General features: G+C 37.0%; 1 protein-coding gene across 1 annotated transcript in view; it reads left to right on the plus strand.

The window, feature by feature from the left end:
* Positions 1–20,140, plus strand: part of WDFY4 (WDFY family member 4) — a 340,582-nt gene that overhangs the window by 64,514 nt on the left and 255,928 nt on the right. The window contains 1 exon segment of the mRNA XM_066348526.1: positions 19,428–20,008. Coding sequence (XP_066204623.1) covers positions 19,428–20,008 — 581 coding nt within the window.

A 20,140-nucleotide genomic window follows, 5' to 3' on the forward strand; every position in this document is an offset into this window, starting at 1 on the left:
AATAATACACTAAAAGGAATCAGTTGCAGATGAGATGAAGCAAAGGATTAAATTAATAATTTGAAAAACAAGATAGCAGAAATGTTTAACCCATCAGAACAGCAAAAAGAAAAATAAAAAAATGAGAATAGTTTAAAGGACCTCTGGGATAATATCAAGCACAACAACAGCTGCATCACAGAGGTACCAGAGGGAGAAGAGAGAGAGAGCAAGGGATTGAGAACCCATTGGAAGAAAGAGCGACTAAAAACCTCCCTAACCTGGTGAAAGAAATAGACATACAAGTCCAGGAAGTGTAGACTCCCAAACAATATGAACCCAAAGAAGCCCACACCAAGACAAAAATAAAATGGCAAAGATTAAAGACAAAGAGAGAATCTTAAAAGCAGCAAGGAATAGGCAGTTAGTTCCCTACAAGGGAGCTCCCATAAAATTGTCAGTTAATTGCTCAGCAGAAACTTTTCAGGCCAGAAGGGAGTGGCACAAAATATTCAAAGTAATGTAAAGCAAGAACTTACAAACAAGACTACTCTACTCAGCAAGGCTATCATTTTGAATGGAAGGAGAAAGTATCCCAGACAAGAAAAAGCTAAAGGAGTTTGTCACCACCAAAACAGCATTACAAAAAATGTTAAAGGAACTTCTTTAAGAATTAACAGAAGAAAAATGTACATACATATGAACAATAAACTGGCAATAACAATATTCCTATCAATAATCACTCTAAGGGGGAAAAAGATGGCAGCAGAGTAGGTGGACGCACAGATGCCCAGCTCTCACCACCAAACTGGAATACAAATCAATTTAGGAAAAATCAGCATGAAAAACCAACTCTGAACTGCAAGAACAGCTCTCAAAAACCAAGGAGCAAAGAAGAAGCCACAACAATCCTGGTAGGGAGCGCCTGAATCTCCTCTGCTTACAGGAACAGAGGGGGGTGGTGAGGCTGAGAGCCCAGAGGGGATCTCACACAGAGAAAAGAGCAGAAACTACTGCTCACAGCCACTTGCCTGGCGACCAGGGAGTGAGGTGTGTTGAAAAGACCAGCTTATCTCCCAAGTGGAAAGGACAGGGAGAGGGACAGACTGTGAGGGGCTAAGGGATGCAGGAAATGAACTAAAAAAGCTGACTCATCCATGCTGGAGGCGACCATAGCTGGGGGAGGGACTGAACCTTTCACAAAACAGAGCTGAAGTGTTTCCGGATCAGAGATCTCCAGACATCTATCCAGCTCCAATAAGCACAACAAGACATAGCTGAAAACAAGAAGTGGGGAGGAGGGGCAGTAACTCAGGTCTCCATGGAGATCTGAGATACACCTCCCCCTACTGAAGCTGAGAAAACACCCTGCCCCCAGTGAGATTAGCTGGCTAAAGAGGCCTTCAGAGTCTCAGGTTACACCCATCGCATTCCTGGATACAGTTTCAAGGAAGCCCCCTGCTGAGATCAGTAAACAAGACTATCACCTGTTAAGAAAAAAAACAAACAAAAAAAACAAGACTTCAAAGCTGCCCAAATCCGAAAGTGGATTACAGATAACAGCTGATACCAACCCAAGAAGACCTAGAAATAACACAACTGAAAACTGGAGGCAGACAACACCAAGCCTAGACTCAACCAACTCTACAAATAAAACACCCAAAAACAGATAATAAGAAGACAAAGAAGTGCAATCCAAATGAAACCACAAGAGACACCTTCAAGAGATGAACTGAGTGATATGGAAATAATCAAACTTCCAGATGCGGAGTTCAAAATAATGATTGTAAGGATGCTTAGGGATCTTAGAACAACAATGGATGGTCATTATGAACACCTAAATAAAGAAATAGCAAGTATAAAAAAGAATCAATCAGAGATGACAAATACAATATCAGAAATAAAGACCACAATGGAAGGAATTAAAAACAGGATAGATAGAGCTGAGGATTGAATCAGCGAGTTAGAGGACAACTGGAATGAAGGCATGAAAGCAGAGAAGAAAAGAGAAAAGAGACTCAAAAAGTCAGAGGAAACTCTTAGAGAGCTCTGAGACAACATGAAGAGAAATAACATCCGCATCATAGGGATTCCTGAAGAAGAAGAAAAAGAACAAGGGATAGAGACTTTGTTCAATCATATCATAGCTGAAAACTTCCCTAAATTAATGCAAGAGAAACTCTCACAAGTCCAAGAAGCACAGAGGACTCCATTAAAGAGAAACCCAAAGAAACCTACACCAAGACACATCATAATTAAAATACCAAAGCTAAGTGATAAAGAGAAAATATTAAAAGCTGCAAGAGAAAAAAAAGTTATCACCTACAAAGGAGCCCCCATAAGGATGACATCCGACTTCTCAACAGAAACACTTGAGACCACAAGGGAATGGCAAAAAATATTCAAAGTAATGCAGAACAAGAACCTACAACCAAGACTACTTTATTCAGCAAGTCTATAATTTAAAATCGAAGGAGAAATAAAAAGTTTCCCAGACAAAAAACTCAAGGAATTCATTACAACCAAACCAATGCTGCAGGAAATGTTAAGAGGCCTGTTGTAAACAGATCAAAGTGGGAAAAGAATATAGCAAAAAAGGAATACACTTTTAAAGAAGAAAATGACAATAAACAATGACATATCAATAGTAACCTTAAATGTAAATGGATTAAATGATCCAATCAAAAGACATAGGTAGCTGCGTGGATAAGAAAACAGGACCCATACATATGTTGTCTACAAGAGACACACCTTAGAACAAAAGACACACATAGATTGAAGGTAAAAGGATGGAAAAAAACATTTCATGCAAACGGAAATGAAAAAAAAGCTGGGGTAGCAATACTTATATCAGACAAATTGGACTTTAAAACAAAGGATATAGTAAGAGATAAAGAAGGCCACTACATAATGATAAAGAGAGTAATCCAACAGGAAGATATAACTATTATAAATATCTATGCACCTAATATAAGAGCACCCAAATATATAAAGAAGACTTTGATGGATTTAAAGGGCGAGTTCAACAGCAATACTATAATAGTAGGGGATTTCAATACCCCACTAACATCACTAGATAGATCCTCAAGAAAGAAAATTAACAAAGAAACAGCAGATTTATTGGAAACACTAGATCAACTCGATTTAATAGATATCTTCAGAACCTTTCACCCTAACGCAGCAGAATATACATTCTTTTCAAGTGCTCATGGTACATTCTCTAGGATAGACCACATATTAGGGCACAAAAGTGCTCTCAACAAATTTAAAAAGACTGAAATCATATCAAGCACTTTCTCCGATTACAACGTCATGAAACTAGAAATGAATCACAACAGAAAAGCTCAAAAATTCTCAAACACATGGAAACTAAATAGCAGGTTGTTAAAATAATGAATGGATTAAGAACAAGATCTAAGAAGAAATAAAAAAATTCCTAGAAACAAATGACAATGAGCATACAACAACTCAAAATTTATGGGACACAGCGAAAGCAGTGCTGAGAGGGAAGTTCATAGCACTACAGGCACACTTTCAGAAGCTAGAAAAAGCTCAAATAAACAACTTAACCCTGCATCCAAAAGAATTAGAAAAAGAACAGCAAGTAAAGCCCAAATGTAGTAGAAGGAAGGAAATAATAAAGATCAGAGCAGAAATAAATGACATAGAGGCTAAAGAAACAATACAGAGGATCAATGAAACTAGAAGCTGGTTCTTTGAAAAGGTAAACAAGATTGATGAACCTTTAACTAGACTCACCAAGAAAAAGAGAGAGAGGACTCAAATAAATAAAATTAGAAATGAGAGAGGAGAAATAACAACTGACACAACAGATATACAAAATATTGTAAGAAAATACTATGAAGAACTGTATGCCAAAAAACTAGACAACCTAGATGAAATGGACAAATTCCTTGAAACATACAATCTTCCAAAAATCAATCTGGAAGAATCAGAAAACCTAAACAGACTGATTACAACAAATGAGATCGAAACAGTTATCAAAAAACTCCCAACAAAGAAAAGTCCGGGGCTCGATGGCTTCACAACGAAATTCTACCAAATATTCAAAGAAGAACTAACTCCTATCCTTCTCAAACTATTTCAAAAAATTCAAGAGGAAGGAAGACTTCCAAGCTCCTTTTATGAGGCGAGCATAATTCTGATTCCAAAACCAGTCAAAGACAACACAAAGAAAGAAAATTATAGGCCAATATCTCTGATGAATATAGATGCTAAAATCCTCAACAAAATATTAGCAAACCAGATCCAACAATATATGGAAAAAATCATACACCATGATCAAGTGGGATTTATTCTGGGGAGGCAAGGCTGGTACAATATTTGTAAATCAATCAATGTGATTCATCACATAAAGAAAAAGAAGGAGAAAAACCATATGATAATTTCAATAGATGCAGAAAAAGCATTTGATAAAATCCAGCACCCATTCATGATCAAAACTCTCAGCAAAGTGGGAATACAGGGAACATACCTCAACATGATAAAAGCTATCTATGAGAAACCCACAGCCAACATCATACTCAATGGGCAAAAATTAAAAGCAATACCCTTAAGATCAGGAACAAGGCAGGGGTGCCCCCTTTCACCACTAGCAATCAGACAAGAAGAAGAAATAAAAGGCATTCAAGTTGGAAAAGAAGTAAAACTCTCATTATTTGCAGATGATATGATATTGTATATAGAAAACCCTAAAGTCTCAGTCAAAAAGCTACTGGACCTGATAAATGAATTCAGCAATGTGGCAGTATATAAAATCAATACTCAGAAATCAGAGGCATTTTTATACACCAACAACAAACAGTAAGAAAGAGAAATTAAGGAAACAATCCCCTTCACAATTACAACCAAAAAAATAAAGTACCTAGGAATAAACTTAACCAAGGAGACTAAAGACTTGTACTCAGAAAATTACAAAGCATTGATAAAAGAAATCAAGGAAGATACAAACAAGTGGAAGCATATACCGTGCTCATGGTTAGGAAGAATAAACATCATTAAAATGTCTATATTACCCAAAACAATCTATAAATTCAATGCAATACCAATTAAAATACCAATGACATACTTCAAAGATATAGACCACATATTCCAAAAATTTATATGGAACCAAAAGAGAACACGAATAGCCTCAGCAATCTTAAAAAAGAAGAATAAAGTGGGAGGTATCACACTTCCTGATATCAAGTTATACTACAAGGCCATTGTACTCAGAACAGCCTGGTACTGGCATAAGAACAGGCATATAGATCAATGGAACAGAACAGAGAACCCAGAAATAAACCCACAGTTCTATGGACAACTGATATTTGACAAAGGAGGTAAGGAAATACAGTGGAGTAAAGACAGCCTCTTTAACAAATGGTGTTGGGAAAATTGGACAGCTACCTGCAAAAAAATGAAACTAGATCACCAGCTTACACCACTCACAAAAATAAACTCAAAATGGATAAAAGACTTAAATGTTGGCCGTGAAACCATAAGCATCTTAGAAGAAAACAGGCAGTAAGCTCTCTGACATCTCTCAGGGCAATATATTTGCTGATTTATCTCCACAGGGAAGTGAAATAAAAGACAGGATAAACAAATGGGACTACATCAAACTAAAAAGCTTTTGCACAGCAAAAGACAACAAGAACAGAATAAAAAGACAAACTACACAATGGGAGAACATATTTGACAATACATCTGATAAGGGGTTAATAACCAAAATTTATAAAGAACTTGTAAATCTCAACACCAGGAAGACAAACAATCCAATCCAAAAATGGGCAAAAGAGATGAATAGACACTTCTCCAAAGAGGACATACAGATGGCCAATAGGCATATGAAAAAATGCTCAACAACACTAATCATTAGAGAAATGCAAATTAAAACCACAATGAGATATCACCTCACACCAGTCAGAATGGCGCTCATCAACAAAACAACACAGAATAAGTGCTGGCGAGGATGTGGAGAAAAGGGAACCCTCCTGCACTGCTGGTGGGAATGCAGACTGGTGCAGCCACTGTGGAAAACAGTATGGAGATTCCTCAAAAAACTGAAAATCGAACTGCCTTTTGACCCAGCTATCCCACTTTTAGGAATATACCCCAAGGACACCATAGAATGACTCCAAAAGGAGAAATGCACCCCCATGTTTATGGCAGCATTGTTCACAATAGCGAAGATCTGGAAACAGCCCAAGTGTCCGTCAGTGGATGAGTGGATTAAAAAGCTTTGGTACATATATACTATGGAATACTACTCAGCCATACGAAATGATGACATTGGATCATTTACAATAACATGGATGGACCTTGATAACATTATACAGAGTGAAATAAGTAAATCAGAAAAAAAACTAAGAACTATATGAATCCATACATAGAAGGGACATAAAAATGAGACTCAGAGACATGAACAAGAATGTGATGGCAACAGGGGTGGAGGGTGGGGGGAGGAGGGATGGGGTGAAGAAGGAGAGAGGGGTTAGGGGAGGGGAGGGGTACAAAGAAAACCAGATAGAAGGTGACAGAAGACAATTTAGCTTTGGGGGAGGGGTATACAGCACAATCAAATGTCAAAATAATCTAGAGATGTTTTCTCTCAATATGTACCCTGATTTATCAATGTCACTGCATTAAATTTAATAAATAAATTAAAAAAGTAATCACTTTAAGTGTAAATGGGTTAAATGCTGCAATTATAAGACATAGGACAACAGAATGGATAAGAAAATGAGATTGATGCTCTACAAGAGACCCACTTCAGATAGACACACACACTGAAAGTAAAAGGATGGAAAAAGATAGTTCATGTAAATGGCGGAAAGAAAAAGCTAGCATAGCAATACGTATAGCAGACAAAACAGACTTTAAAGCAAAGGCCATAATAAGAGCCAAAGGACCTTTCATAATGATAGAGGAATCAACCCAACAAGAGGATATAATACTTATAAATAATCATGTTTATATGTAGAAGCACCTACATATATAAAGCAAATATTGATGAACATAATGGGAGAGATAGACAGTAATATAGTCATCATAGGGGACTTTAACACCTCTTTGACATCAATTGATAGATTTTCCAGACAAAGAATCAATAAGGAAACAGTGGCTTTAAACGACACAATAAACCAGGTAAATTTAATTGATATTTTTAAACCATTTCATCCCACAGCTGTAGAATATACATTCTTTTCAAATACACATAGGACATTTTCTAAGCTATACAACATATTAGGCTACAAAACACAAGTTTCAATAATTTTAAGAAGATTGAAGTCATATCAAGCATCTTCTTTGACCACAATGGTATGACACCAGAAATCAATTATAAGAAAAAACTGAACACACAAACAAATGAAAGCTAAATAACATGTTACTAAACAATAAATGGGTTAACAATGAGATCAAGGAAGATATGAAAGATATCTTGTGACAAAGGAAAGTAAAAACACATTGACTCCAAATCCAGGCAACCCAGAAAAAGCAGTCTTAAGAGGGAAGTTTATAGTAATACAGGCCTACCTCAAGAAGCAAGAAAAATCTCAAATACACAATCTCACAGAATACCTTTTCTTGTAGTCTTCATGTCACCCGCATTTGGAGAGCTAAGCTAGACATGCTGAGTACCTAGCCTGGTTTAGTAATAATTAGATTTGTCAAAGAAGATGATGTCTTCGGTCTTGCTGTTTGCTGAAGTTGATCTAATTTAGTTCTCTAAATTACCTCCTGTTGTGAATTTCAATAGGCCATGTGTACAGCTTTCTTTCTTTTTTTTATTGATTTTAATTTATTGTGTTTATATAGATTCTAGTGTTGCCCGAATGCATCCCCCCTCTCCTGTATTCCCATCAACATCCCCCTTGCCCCCATCCCCATGAGGTTTATCTCATCCTATCATCCCCCTTTCCCTCTGTTCTCTTTCCCTCTGGTCCCTGTGATCCCGCCTCTGTCTCAATTTCTTTCCTCAGTTCACTTTGTTCATTGGATTCCTCAAATGAGTGAGGTCATATGATATTTTTCTTTCTCTGCCTGGCTTATTTCACTTAACATAATAGTTTTAAGGAACATCCATGTTGTCGCAAAAGGTAAGAATTCCTTCTTTTTCATGGCCATGTAGTATTCCATTGTGTATATGTACCACTGCTTTTTAATCCACTCGTCCACTGACAGACACTTGGGCTGTTTTTTGCAGATCTTCGTTATTGTGAACAATGCTGCCATAAACATGGGGGTGCATTTTTCCTTTTGAATCTGTGCTATGGTGTTCTTGGGGTATATTCCTAAAAGTGGGATGGCTGAGTCAAAAGGCAGTTGTATTTTTAATTTTTTGAGAAATCTTCATACTGCTTTCTACAGTGGCTTCACCAATCTGCATTCCCACCAGCAGTGCAGGAGGGTTCCCTTTTCTCCACATCCTCACCAGCACTTATTCTGTGTTGTTTTGTTGATGAGAGTCATTCTGATTGGTGTGAGGTGGTATCTCGTTGTGGTTTTAATTTGCATTTCTAGAATGATTAGTGATGTTGAGCATTTTTTTATCTATCGGCCATCTGTATGTCCTCTTTGAAGAAGTGTCTATTCATTTTTTTTTTGTCCATTTTTTTACTGGATTGTTTATCTTCCTGGTGTTGAGTTTTAAAAGTTCTTTATAAATTTTGGTTATTAACCCCTTATCAGACATATTATTGTATATGTTCTCCCATTGTGAGCATGTCTTTTTTTTCTGTTCATATTGTCTTTAGCTGTACAAAAGCTTTTAATTTTGATATAGTCCCATTTGTTTATCCTGTCTTTTATTTCACTTGCCCGTGGAGATAAATCAGCAAATATATTGCTGCTAGAGATGTCAGAGAGCTTACTGCCTATGTTTTCTTCTAATAGGCTTATGGTTTCATGACTTACATTTAAGTCTTTTATCCATTTTGAGTTTATTTTTGTGAATGGTGTGAGTTGGTTGTCTAGTTTCATTTTTTTTGCAGGTAGCTGTCCAGTTTTTCCAACACCATTTGTTAACGAGGCTGTCTTTACTCCAATGTATGCTCTTACCTCCTTTGTCAAATATCAATTGTCCATAAAGATGTGGGTTTATTTCTGGGTTCTCTGTTCTGTTCCATTGATCTATATTCCTGTTCTTATGCCAGTACCAAGCTGTTTTGAGTACAATGGCCTTGTAGTATAATTTGATATCAGGAAGTGTGATACCTCCCACTTTATTCTTCCTTTTCAAGATTGCTGAGGCTATTCGTGTTCTTTTTCTGTTCCATATAATTTTTTGAAATATGTGTTCTATTTCTTTGAAGCATATCATTGGTATTTTCATTGGTATTGCATTAAATTTATAAATTACTTAGGGTAATATAGAAATTTTAATGATGTTTATTCTTTCTATCCATGCACATGGTATATGCTTCCACTTGTATGTATCTTCCTTGATTTCTTTTATCAATGTTTTATAATTTTCCACATACAAGTTTTTAATCTTGGTTAAATTTACTCCTAGGTACTTTATTTTTTTGGTTGCAATAGTGAAGGGGATTGTTTCCTTAATTTCTCTTTCTTACTGTTTGTTGTTGGTGTATAAAAATGCCTCTGATTTCTGAGTATTAATTTTATATCCTGTCACATTGCTGAATTTATTTATCAGATTCAGTAGTTTTTTTGACTGAGATTTTAGGGTTTTCTAGATACAGTATCATATCATCAGCAAATAATGATAGTTTTACTTATTCTTTTCCAATTTGAATGCTTTTTATTTCTTCTTCTTGTCTAATTGCTGTGGCTAGGACTTTCAGGACTATGTTGAATAAGAGTGGTGAAAGGGGTCACCCCTGCCTTGTTCCTGATCTTAAGGGGATTGCTTTTAATTTTTGCCCATTGAATATTTTGTTGGCTGTGGGTTTGTCATGGATGGCCTTTATCATGTTGAGGTATGTTCCTTGTATTCTCACTTTGCTGAGAGTTTTGATCGTAAATGGGTGCTAGATTTTATCAAATGCTTTTTCTCATCTATTGATATTATCATGTGATTTTTATTCTTTTTTTGTTTATGTGATGAATCACATTGATTTGCAAATATTGTACCAGCCTTGCCTCCCCAGAATAAATCCCACTTGATCATGATGTGTGATTTTTTTCAAATATTGCAGGATCCAGTTTGCTAATATTTGTTGAGGATTTTAGCATCTATATTCATTAGGGATATTGGCCTATAGTTTTCTTTACCTGGTTTTGGAAGTAGAATTATGCTTGTTTCATAAAAGGAGTTTGGGAGTCTTCCTTCCTCTTGAATTTTTTGAAATAGCTTGAGAAGAATAGGAGTTATTTCTTCTTTGACTATTTGGTAGAATTCATCTGTGAAGCCATCTGGCCCAGGGCTTTTGTTTGTTGGGAGTTTTTTGATAACTATTTTGATCTCATTTGTTGTAATTGGTCTGTTTAGGTTTTCTGATTCTTTCAGATTGATTTTTGAAAGATTATATGTTTCAAGAAATTTGTCCATTTCACTTAGGTTGTCTGATTTTATGGCATACAGTTCTGCATAGTATTTTCTTAAAATTCTTTGTATTTCTGTTGTGTCAGTTGTTATTTCTCCACTCTCATTTCTGATTTTATTTGATTCCTCTCTCTCTCTCTCTCTCTCTCTTTTTTTCTTTTTTGGTGAGCCTGGTTAAAGGTTTATTGATCTTGTTTACCTTTTCAAAGAACCAGCTCTTGGTTTTATTCATCCTCTGTATTGTTTTTTTAGCCGTTATGTCATTTATTTCTGCTCTGTTCCTTATTATTTTCTTCCTTCTACTACCTCTGGGCTTTACTTGCTGTTCTTTATCTAGTTTTTTTAGCTGCAGGGTTAATTGTTTATTTGAGCTTTTTCCAGCTTCTTAAGGTGTGCCTTTAATGCTATGAACTTTCCTCTCACTACTGCTTTTACTGTGTCCCATAAATTTTGAGCTGTTTTATGCTCATTATCATTCGTTTCTAGGATTTTTTTTTATTTCTTCTTTGATCTCATTGTTAACTCATTTGTTATTTAATAACCTGCTATTTAGTTTCCAAGTGTTTGAGTATTTTTCAGTTTTTCTGTTGTGATTGATTTTGAGTTTCATACCATTGTGATCAGAGAAGATGCTTGATATGATTTCAATCTTCTTAAATTTGTTGAGACCCCTTTTGAGCCCTAACATGTGGTCTATCCTAGAGAATGTACCATGAGCACTTGAAAAGAATGTATATTCTTCAGCTTTAGGGTGTAAGGTTCTAAAGATATTTATTAAGTCCAGTTGATCTAGTGTGTCCTTTAAGTCTGCTGTTTCTTTGTTAATTTTCTTTCTTGAAGATCTATCTAGTGATGTTAGTGGGGTATTGAAATCTCCTACTATAATAGTATTGCTATTGATCTCACTCTTTATAACCATCAATGTCAGTTTTATATATTTAGGTGCTCCTATATTAGGTGCATAGATATTTATAATGGTTATATCTTCCTGTTGGATTGCTCCCTTTATCATTATGTAGTGACCTTCTTTATCTCTTACTATAGACTTTGTTTTAAAGTCTATTTTGTCAGATATGAGTATTGCTACCCCCGCTTTTTTTTCATTTCCATTTGCATGAAGTATTTTTTTCAACCTTTTACTTTCAGTCTATGTGTATCTTTTGTTTAGAGGTGGGTCTCTTGTAGACAGCATATGTAGGGGTCTTGTTTTCTTATCTATGCAGCTATCCTATGTCTTTTGATTGGAGCATTTAATCCATTTACATTTAACGTTATTATTGATATATAGTTGTTTATTGCCATTTTATTCTTTAAAGCTGTATTTCTCTTTTGCTATATTCTCTTCCCCCTTTGATCTGTTTACAACAGGCCCCTTAACATTTCTTGCAGCATTGGTTTGGTTGTCATGAATTCCTTGTGTTTTTTGTTTTTTTTTGTTTTTTGTTTTTGCCTGGAAAGCTTTTTTATTTCTCCTTCAATTTTAAACAATAGCCTTGCTAGATAAAGAAGTCTTGGTTTTAGGCTCTTGTTCTGCATTACTTTAAATATTTCTTGCAATTCCCTTCTGGCCTCAAGTGTTTCTGTTGAGAAGTCAGATGTCATCCTTTTGGGGGTTCCTCTGTAGGTAATAGACTGCTTTTCTCTTACAGCTTTTAGTATTCTTTCTTTATCTCTTAGCTTTGGTATTTTAATTATGATGTGTCTTGGTGTAGATTTCTTTGGGTTTCTCTTTAATGGAATTCTCTGTGCTTCTTGAACCTGTGTGACTTTTTCCTGCATCAATTTAGGGAAGTTTTCAGCTATGATTTCTTTGAACAAAGTCTCCATCCCTTATTCTTTCTCTTCTTCAGGAACCCTTATGATGTGGATGTTATTTCTCTTCATGTTGTCACAGATCTCTCTTAGAGTTTCCTCATTCTTTTTGAGACTCTTTTCTTTTTGTTGCTTTGCTTCCATGCCTTCATTTGTTTTGTCCTCTAACTCACTGATTTGATCCTCAGCTTCATTCATCCTGCTGTTAGTTCCTTTCATTGTGGCCTTCATTTCTGATATTGTATTTGTCATTTCTGACTGATTCTTTTTTATTATTTCAATGTCCTTTTTTATACTTGCTATCTCTTTATTTAGGTGCTCATTATGTCCATCTGTTGCTGTTCTAAGATCTTTGAGCATCCTAACAATCATTATTTTAAACTCTGCATTTGGTAATTTGTTTATATCTGACTCATTCAAGTCCTTTTTTGGAGATTTCTCTTGATTCATTTGGGTTGCATTTCTCTGACTTCCCATTTTGTCTGTGTATGAGAAGGGTGTGGCCACAGGAGTCCAATGGGTGTACCCTCTGTGTTCCCTAGGTGCGTCTGCAGGCCCATCACCTCCTCTGCCTCTGCCTCAGGTTATTTGGGTATGGGCATTGCTGGCACTGAACCTGCTATGACTGTCTCTGTGGTTTCCACCTCTCCTGCATGGGAGGGGCTGTTTTTACATGCCCAGGCTATAAGCCCTGGCCAGCCTTGGTCTTTGTCTTGCCCTCTGGGTGTGGCTGCATGCCTTGGCACCACAGGCTGAGCTGTGCACCTATGCTCAGCCAAGGGTCTCTGCCAGTTCTCCAGCTTTCACCCCCCCATGGGTGGGACTGCAGTCAGATTGCTCTTGCTCCCCCAGTCCTCAGCTGTGGGTCGGACCACTTTTGTGCACTCCTGGCCAGGCAGTACTGAGCTCTCACTGGGCCTCAGTTGTGGCCAGCCCGGCCTCCGCCCCCACTGACTGGTCCACAGTTCCTCTTCCCACTGCTGCCCACCCTCTGGCTAGTACTCAGCAGTGTGGATGGGGATGCTGCAGCTCAGACCCTAGCACTCAATATTGTATTCCTGATTGCACCCTCCTTCTAAGTAACTCTTTTCTCTGAGTGCTGCAGGAGAGGTTCTGTTTGGCTGGTGTCCTGTTTCCCTTTGCTGGTATTACCAGTTCCAGGAGAAATATTCACTTCAGATTTGGGGAGTGACTCAGCCCAGAGGTTAGGATAGCTGTCCCTCAAAGTGTTTCTGCCTGTGCCTCCTAGATTATACTCTCTTCCTGCTACTTCAGTCCTCTGATCTCTCCCCATTCCCCAGAGTCCCGGTTGAGTGGTTGTGAAAGAAGTTTTCTGCATGGTCCCTTTAAGAAGAATCCTGGGTCTGAGAAATCTGTCTCTTTCTCACAAACAGTATCCTGGCTTGTTTTACAGCTAAATTCTGTCTGTAAGCCTCTTCTAGGCTCTGGGGCTGCAGGCTGGGGCTTTGTTCCTGGGGCCCAGGACCCTCCCCTCTCTGCTAAACTCACTTCCCACCATGCTAGTCCCTCCAGGCTACCGTTTGCTCTGGGGAGCTGGGCAGCCCTGTCAGCCTTTCTGCTTTTTCTACCAGTCTCAATGTGGCTTCTTCAGTGATCCTTGGTTAAAGAGTCCTCTTAGTTTAGTCCAAAGTTGATGGTTTTTAAAATTAAGTTGTAATCCACTTTGGTTCTGAGAGCTAGAAGTTGGTACATCTGCCTACTTCATCACCATCTTGCCCTCCCCCCTGTATAGCTTTCTTTTTAGATTTTTTTTCTTTCCATATAGAACTCATTGTGGTCATTGCATTGAGGGGCATTTTTGTCTTTAAATTTTATTTTTTAAAATTTATTTTTCAAGTACAGTTTACATTTAATGTTATTTTGTGTTAGTTTCAGGTGTATGGCATAGTGGTTAGATAATCCTATAGTTTACAAAATGTTTCCCCTGACATTTCCAGTACTAACTTAGCACCATACATAGTTATTACAATATTACTGACTATATTTCCTGCTTAACATTCCATGACTATTTTGTAACTACCTATTTGCACTTCTTATCCCTTTGCCTTTTTCACCCATTATCCCAATCACCACCCCTAAGGCAATTGTCAATCTGCTGTCTCTATCCAAGAGTCTGTTTCTATTTTGTTTGTTCATTTATTTTTTTCTTTAGATTTCACATATAAATGACGTAAATTTGGTGTTTGTCTTTCTCTGATTTATTTTACTTAATAGACTACCCTTTATGTCCATTCATGTTGTTGTGAATGATAAAATTTTATTGCTTTATGGCTGATTAATATTACATTGTATATATAATATGTACCACACATAGCTTTTTTATCCATTTGTCTGATAATGGGCACTTTGGTTGCTTTCATATCTTGGCTATTCTAAATAACACTACAATAAAATAGGGGTACATATATCCTTTCAAATGAGTGTTTTGGGTTTCTTAGGATATATACCCAGAAGTGGAATTTCTGGGTCATAAGGCAATTCCATTTCTAATTTATTGAGATAACTCTCCATACTGCTTTCTACAGTGGATGTACCATCTGCGTTCCCACCAACAGGGCACAAGGTTTCACTTTTCTCCACCCTTGCCAACACTTGTTGTTTGTTGATGTGTTGATAATAGTCATTCTGACAGGTGTGAGGTAATACCTAATTTGGTTTTAATTTGCATTTATCCAATGATTAATGACGTTGGACATCTTTTTATATGTCCACTGGCTATCTGTATGTTCTCTTTGGAGAAGGGTCTATCCAGATCCTTGGCCCATTGTTTAATTGAATTGTCAGAGGTTTTTTTGATGTTGAGTTTTATAAGTTCTTTATAAATTTGGATATTAACCCCTTTTTAGATGTATAATGGCTAATAAGTTCTCCTAAGATTGTCTTTTCATGTTGTTGATGTTTTTCTTTGCTGTGCAAAAACTTCTTAGTTTAATGTAGTCCTATTTGCTTATTTTTTATTTGTCTTTAAACCATTTTGAGTTTATTCTTGTTACAGTATAAAAAGATGGACTAGTTTAACTATTTGCATGTATCTACCCAATTTCCCAATGCCATTTATTGAATAGATTGTCTTTTTCACATTTTATGTTCTTGCCTCCTTTGTCATATATTAATTGACTATATAAATGTAGGTTGACTTCTGGATCTCTCTTCTGTTTCATTGATCTGTATGCCTGTTTTTATACCAGTATCATGCTGTTTTTATTACTATGGCCTTGTAGTATAGCTTGGCCTCAGGTAGTGTGATATTTCCGACTTTGTTCTTTCTCAAGATTGCTGAGGCTATTTGGGATCTTTTATTGTTCCACATACATTTTTGGAATATTTTTTCTACTTCTATGGAAAAAACCATTGGTATATTGATAGGAATTGCATTGCATCTATAGATTGCTTTGGGAGTGTGGACATTTTAATGATGTTAATTCTTTCTATTCATGAGCATAATATATACTTTCATTTATTTGTATCTTCTTCAATTTCTTTCTTCAGTGTCCTATAATTTTTTGAGTACAGGTCTTTCACTTCTTTGGTTAAATTTATTCTCAGGTGTTTTATTTTTTTTGATGCAATAGTAAATGGGATAATTTTTCTTTTTAATAGTTCATTATTGCTGTATAAAAATGCAATTGATTTATATAATAGATATTTATTTTATATCCTACTACTTTGCTGCATTCATTTATCAGTTCTAGTATGTTTTTGGTGGACTCTTTGGAGTTCTCTATATATAATATCATGTCATCTGCATATAATAACAGTTTTACTTCTTTCTTTTTAGTTTTAAAGCCTTTTATTTATTCTTCTTTTCTGATTGCTATGGTTAGACCTTCTAGTAATATGCTGAATAATAGTGATGAAGGTGGGCATCCTTGTCCTTTTCCTGATATTAAAAAAAAATGCTATCATTTTTCCCCATTGAGTATGATGTTGGCTGCCGGCTTGTCACATATGGCATTTATTATGTTGAAGTCTGTTCCCTCTATTCCCACTTTGGTGAGAGAATTTACCATAAATAAATCCTGCCTTTTGTCAAATGCTTTTTCTCTGATATATTGATTTTATTTGATGTTTATTCTTCATCTTGTTTATATGGTGTATCATGTTCATTGATTTGCAAGTATGATACCAAGCTTGCATACAAGGAATAAATCTCACTGGATCACATTGCATTATCTTTTTAATGTATTGCTGGATTTGGTTTGCTAATATTTTGTTGAGGATTTTAGCATCTATGTTCACCAGGGATATTGGCCTGTAATTTTCTTTTCCTGTAGTGTCTTTATCAGGTTTTGAAATTAGGATAATGCTGGCCTTGTAAAATAAGGTTGCGAGTCTTCCCTCCTCTTAACTTTTTTGGGATCATTTAAGAAGATAGACCTTCTTTGACTATTTAGTAAAACTTATCTGTGAAGCCATCTGGTCCAGGACTTTTGTTTGTTGAATATATTTTGATTACTATTTGATTTCACTGGCTGTAAGCGGTCTGTTCAGATTTTCTCATTTTTCCTCATTGAGTTTAGGAAGATTCTATGTTTTTAGAAATTTATTCTTTTCTTTCATATTGCCCAGTTGTTTGGCATACAGTTGTTCATAATATCTAATAAGTAATCTAATCTTATACCTAAGGGAGCTAAAAAAGAAAAACAAAAATGTCCAAGGTAATTAGAAAGAAGAAAATAATAAAGGTCAGAACAGAAATAAACAAAAGAGTTTAAAAAACAATACAAAAGATCAATGAAACCAAGAGCTGCTTCTTTGAAAAGTTAAACAAAATTGATAAATCTTTAACCAGACTCATCAAAAAAAAGAGAGAGAGAGAGAAGACCCAAATTAATAAAATAAAAAATGAAAGAGGGGAAGTAACAACCAACACCAAAGAAGTAGAGAGGAGTATAAGAAAATACTATGAACAATGATATGCCAACTCATTGAACAACCTGGAAGACATGGATAAACTTCTGGAAACATAGACTCTTCCAAGACTGAATCAAGAAGAAACAGAAAATCTGAACAGACATATAATAACTAGAGTTAGACTGTATCATCCTCTGGAAGAAGACAGTGGTTACTACCTAGTCCTTCATATATATATAATATATAATATATAAATATATATATATCCTCCATCATTCTGGCAGTCCAGAAAGCCTGTTTCCTGAAGTCTATTACACAACTCTGACTTCATCTCTCCTTAGTGAATGGTCCCTGATGCTGAGTTTCTTTCAAAGAACAAAATAACAATTCCATTTCTCCACTTGTCTTCCTGAGCTCTGGTGAATAATCATTGACCTAACTACCAGAAGTAATGTATTTTTTTTCTTCTATCACTAGGAAATAAAGATTTGTTAACTCATATTGGTTAGGATGAAGGTTTCTCCTTCACTCCATATTATTATTTGTCCATTTTGAACACAATAGTAGATGTTGTTCTTTTATAGATTTTCCTAGTTACTATAATCTTTGTCTTGCTTTGTTTTCTTATTTTTTCAAAATGTCATTAATGAAGCAGTGGGGACCCTTTCAGCAGATCTTTGGTCATCATGTCTTATCATCTCTGAGAGACCCCAACCTGGGTGCATTCACCTAATTCTGGCCCTATGTTCTCCTGCCCAAATGGATTGACTTCCCACCAAATGGCTCAGGTTTCTTATAGAGAATGTAACATGAGAGAACAAAATCTGGGTGTTAAGGGCACACGTTATATTGTTTCAGACAAACACTAGTGTTAGGTCAGGATTACTAGCATTTTAGGGATAGTGCTGAACAATTACCTTTATGCCCCTAAAGTACATGACTTCATAGTTACCTGTAATTTTACTGAGTCTCTTTTGACGTTCTCTAGTAAGAGTTTTGATCTCATTTCTTCTCTCCTTTTAAAAAGTCTGACCTACAGGTTTTCTCTTTGTTAACTTTCATCATTATACTTTTGACTGCCATCCTAAAATATGCATTTAAGAGACTACATCCCTTCCTCCCTCACAAGCTGGGAATTTATATTTTTCTCTTTGAACCTTATTTCAGGCATCCTGGACTTGACTCTAAAATGTCTCCCACATGTCACTAGAGAATTAAATACCCTAAAGTACAAGACAATTCCAATCTCCCTCCAGAGAGTACTAACTAAATCACATGGAATGACCACCTTTTAGGAAACATGTAGAAGATGCCTGGGTCCTATGCAATTTCTGTGAAGAGTAAATAACTAAATATCAAAAACTAGAGGCTTTAAAATGTAGTAGTTAGGCATGAAGCTTTAGCACAGAATGAGAACTTCTTAAATTCAGTCCTTCCTTCTAAAACATTTATTAAATACCTAGTGTATACCATGCAGTGGGATCAATGAATGACACAATGTAAGTGCTCCATAAATGTTTGATTTTAGAAGGAATTAAAAGTTTGGCTGTGCAGTGAAAAATCTCAGCAATCTGGAGAAGGTAGGTTCTACTGTGTGTGCTGGAACAGCCTCATTGTCAGCGTGGTCTCTTCTATGTGCCACACCTATGGGTCTCCTTCCATTGAAAGTTTCTCTTCTCGACCTTGTTTCCCTCATATGCTCACATCAGATTTTACATAGGTTCATTTTACTATCATGTGCCATTTAACAGCAGTACCCATACCTGCACAGGGAGAGATTAATAAGTTACCTTATATAGACTTCACTGTGAGCGTTCTTTGCAATGGGAGAGATGGACCATTTCATTTGTTTAATGAATACTTATTAAGTGTGCACTAGGCTGCACAGCAGTGGGTAAGCCTGGTTGCGTGGTTCTCAGTTTGCTGGAGGGCTGAGACAGGGGGCTGTGTGAGCACTCAGCCTAGGACTAGCATGTACTAGGGGTCAGGGCAAGCTTTCTGAGGGAGATGCATATCAGTCAAGATGTAGGACAGTGAATTAATCCTATTAATGAGCACATTCTTTAAAAGTAGCCATTTGAAAGAAGGTTCTAAAGGGAAACCTACAACTAACATTAAGAGTGTAGCTGCCCATTTCTGTGCTGTGGAGCAGGGAAGGGGCCCCCCAGTGCTTTGGCAAGAATATGCGGGAGCTCAGGGTTATAGATCTGCCTCTTAGACTTCACTCATTTTTATTTTGTTGGTGTTTTAGTCTCTACTCCGGATCCTGGAGACACCCAAAGGCCGTGCTGCTTTCAGAATCTCCAGTGGGTTCAATGGGATATTGTCCCTGTTGTCTGACCTGGAGGGCTCTCTCCAGGAGCCCCCACTGCAGCTGTGGGAAGCGGTGTCCCCCAGCCAGACCCTGGACCTGGTCCTGCACACCCTCTGTGTCGTGTCTGCGGCGTTGCATCTGGACCCAGTCAATGGTGCCTTCTTCAGGAGGAATGGGCTCTATGAGAAGCTGGCTGAGGACCTTTGCTTGCTGGGCTGTTTTGGGGCCCTGGAGGAAGAAGGAGCCCCTCCGCACCTGTGGGACAATGCAAAGGTTCGGCCATTTTCTACTTTACTGAGTGTGGCCTTTTCCTCAGTCAGTCCATTACCACCCAAAATACAGAGCTGCCTCCAGATCCTCAGCTTTCTGGACAGCATGGCCAGTGGCACCCTCCACCTGCGCAGGGACCTGCAGGAGGCCCCGAGAGCTGGGGTGGAAGCAGCGGTGAATGCCCTGAAGGGAGAAGCGAGCAGTTACCACCAAGGCAACTTCGAGCAGTGGCTGGACCTGGAGGAGAGGTAGGGCCTTGCTGGCTGCTTCCATGGTTGGGCCACTGGTATAGCTGTTTCTTGTTTCCTACCCAAACATCCTGCAGGTATAGTGGATGTAAAGCTCAGGTCACAAGCTGGGTGTGCATGACTTTCTTCTCT

The sequence above is a fragment of the Saccopteryx leptura genome, chromosome 9, assembly GCF_036850995.1.
Source record: "Saccopteryx leptura isolate mSacLep1 chromosome 9, mSacLep1_pri_phased_curated, whole genome shotgun sequence".
Lineage (NCBI taxonomy): Eukaryota > Metazoa > Chordata > Mammalia > Chiroptera > Emballonuridae > Saccopteryx > Saccopteryx leptura.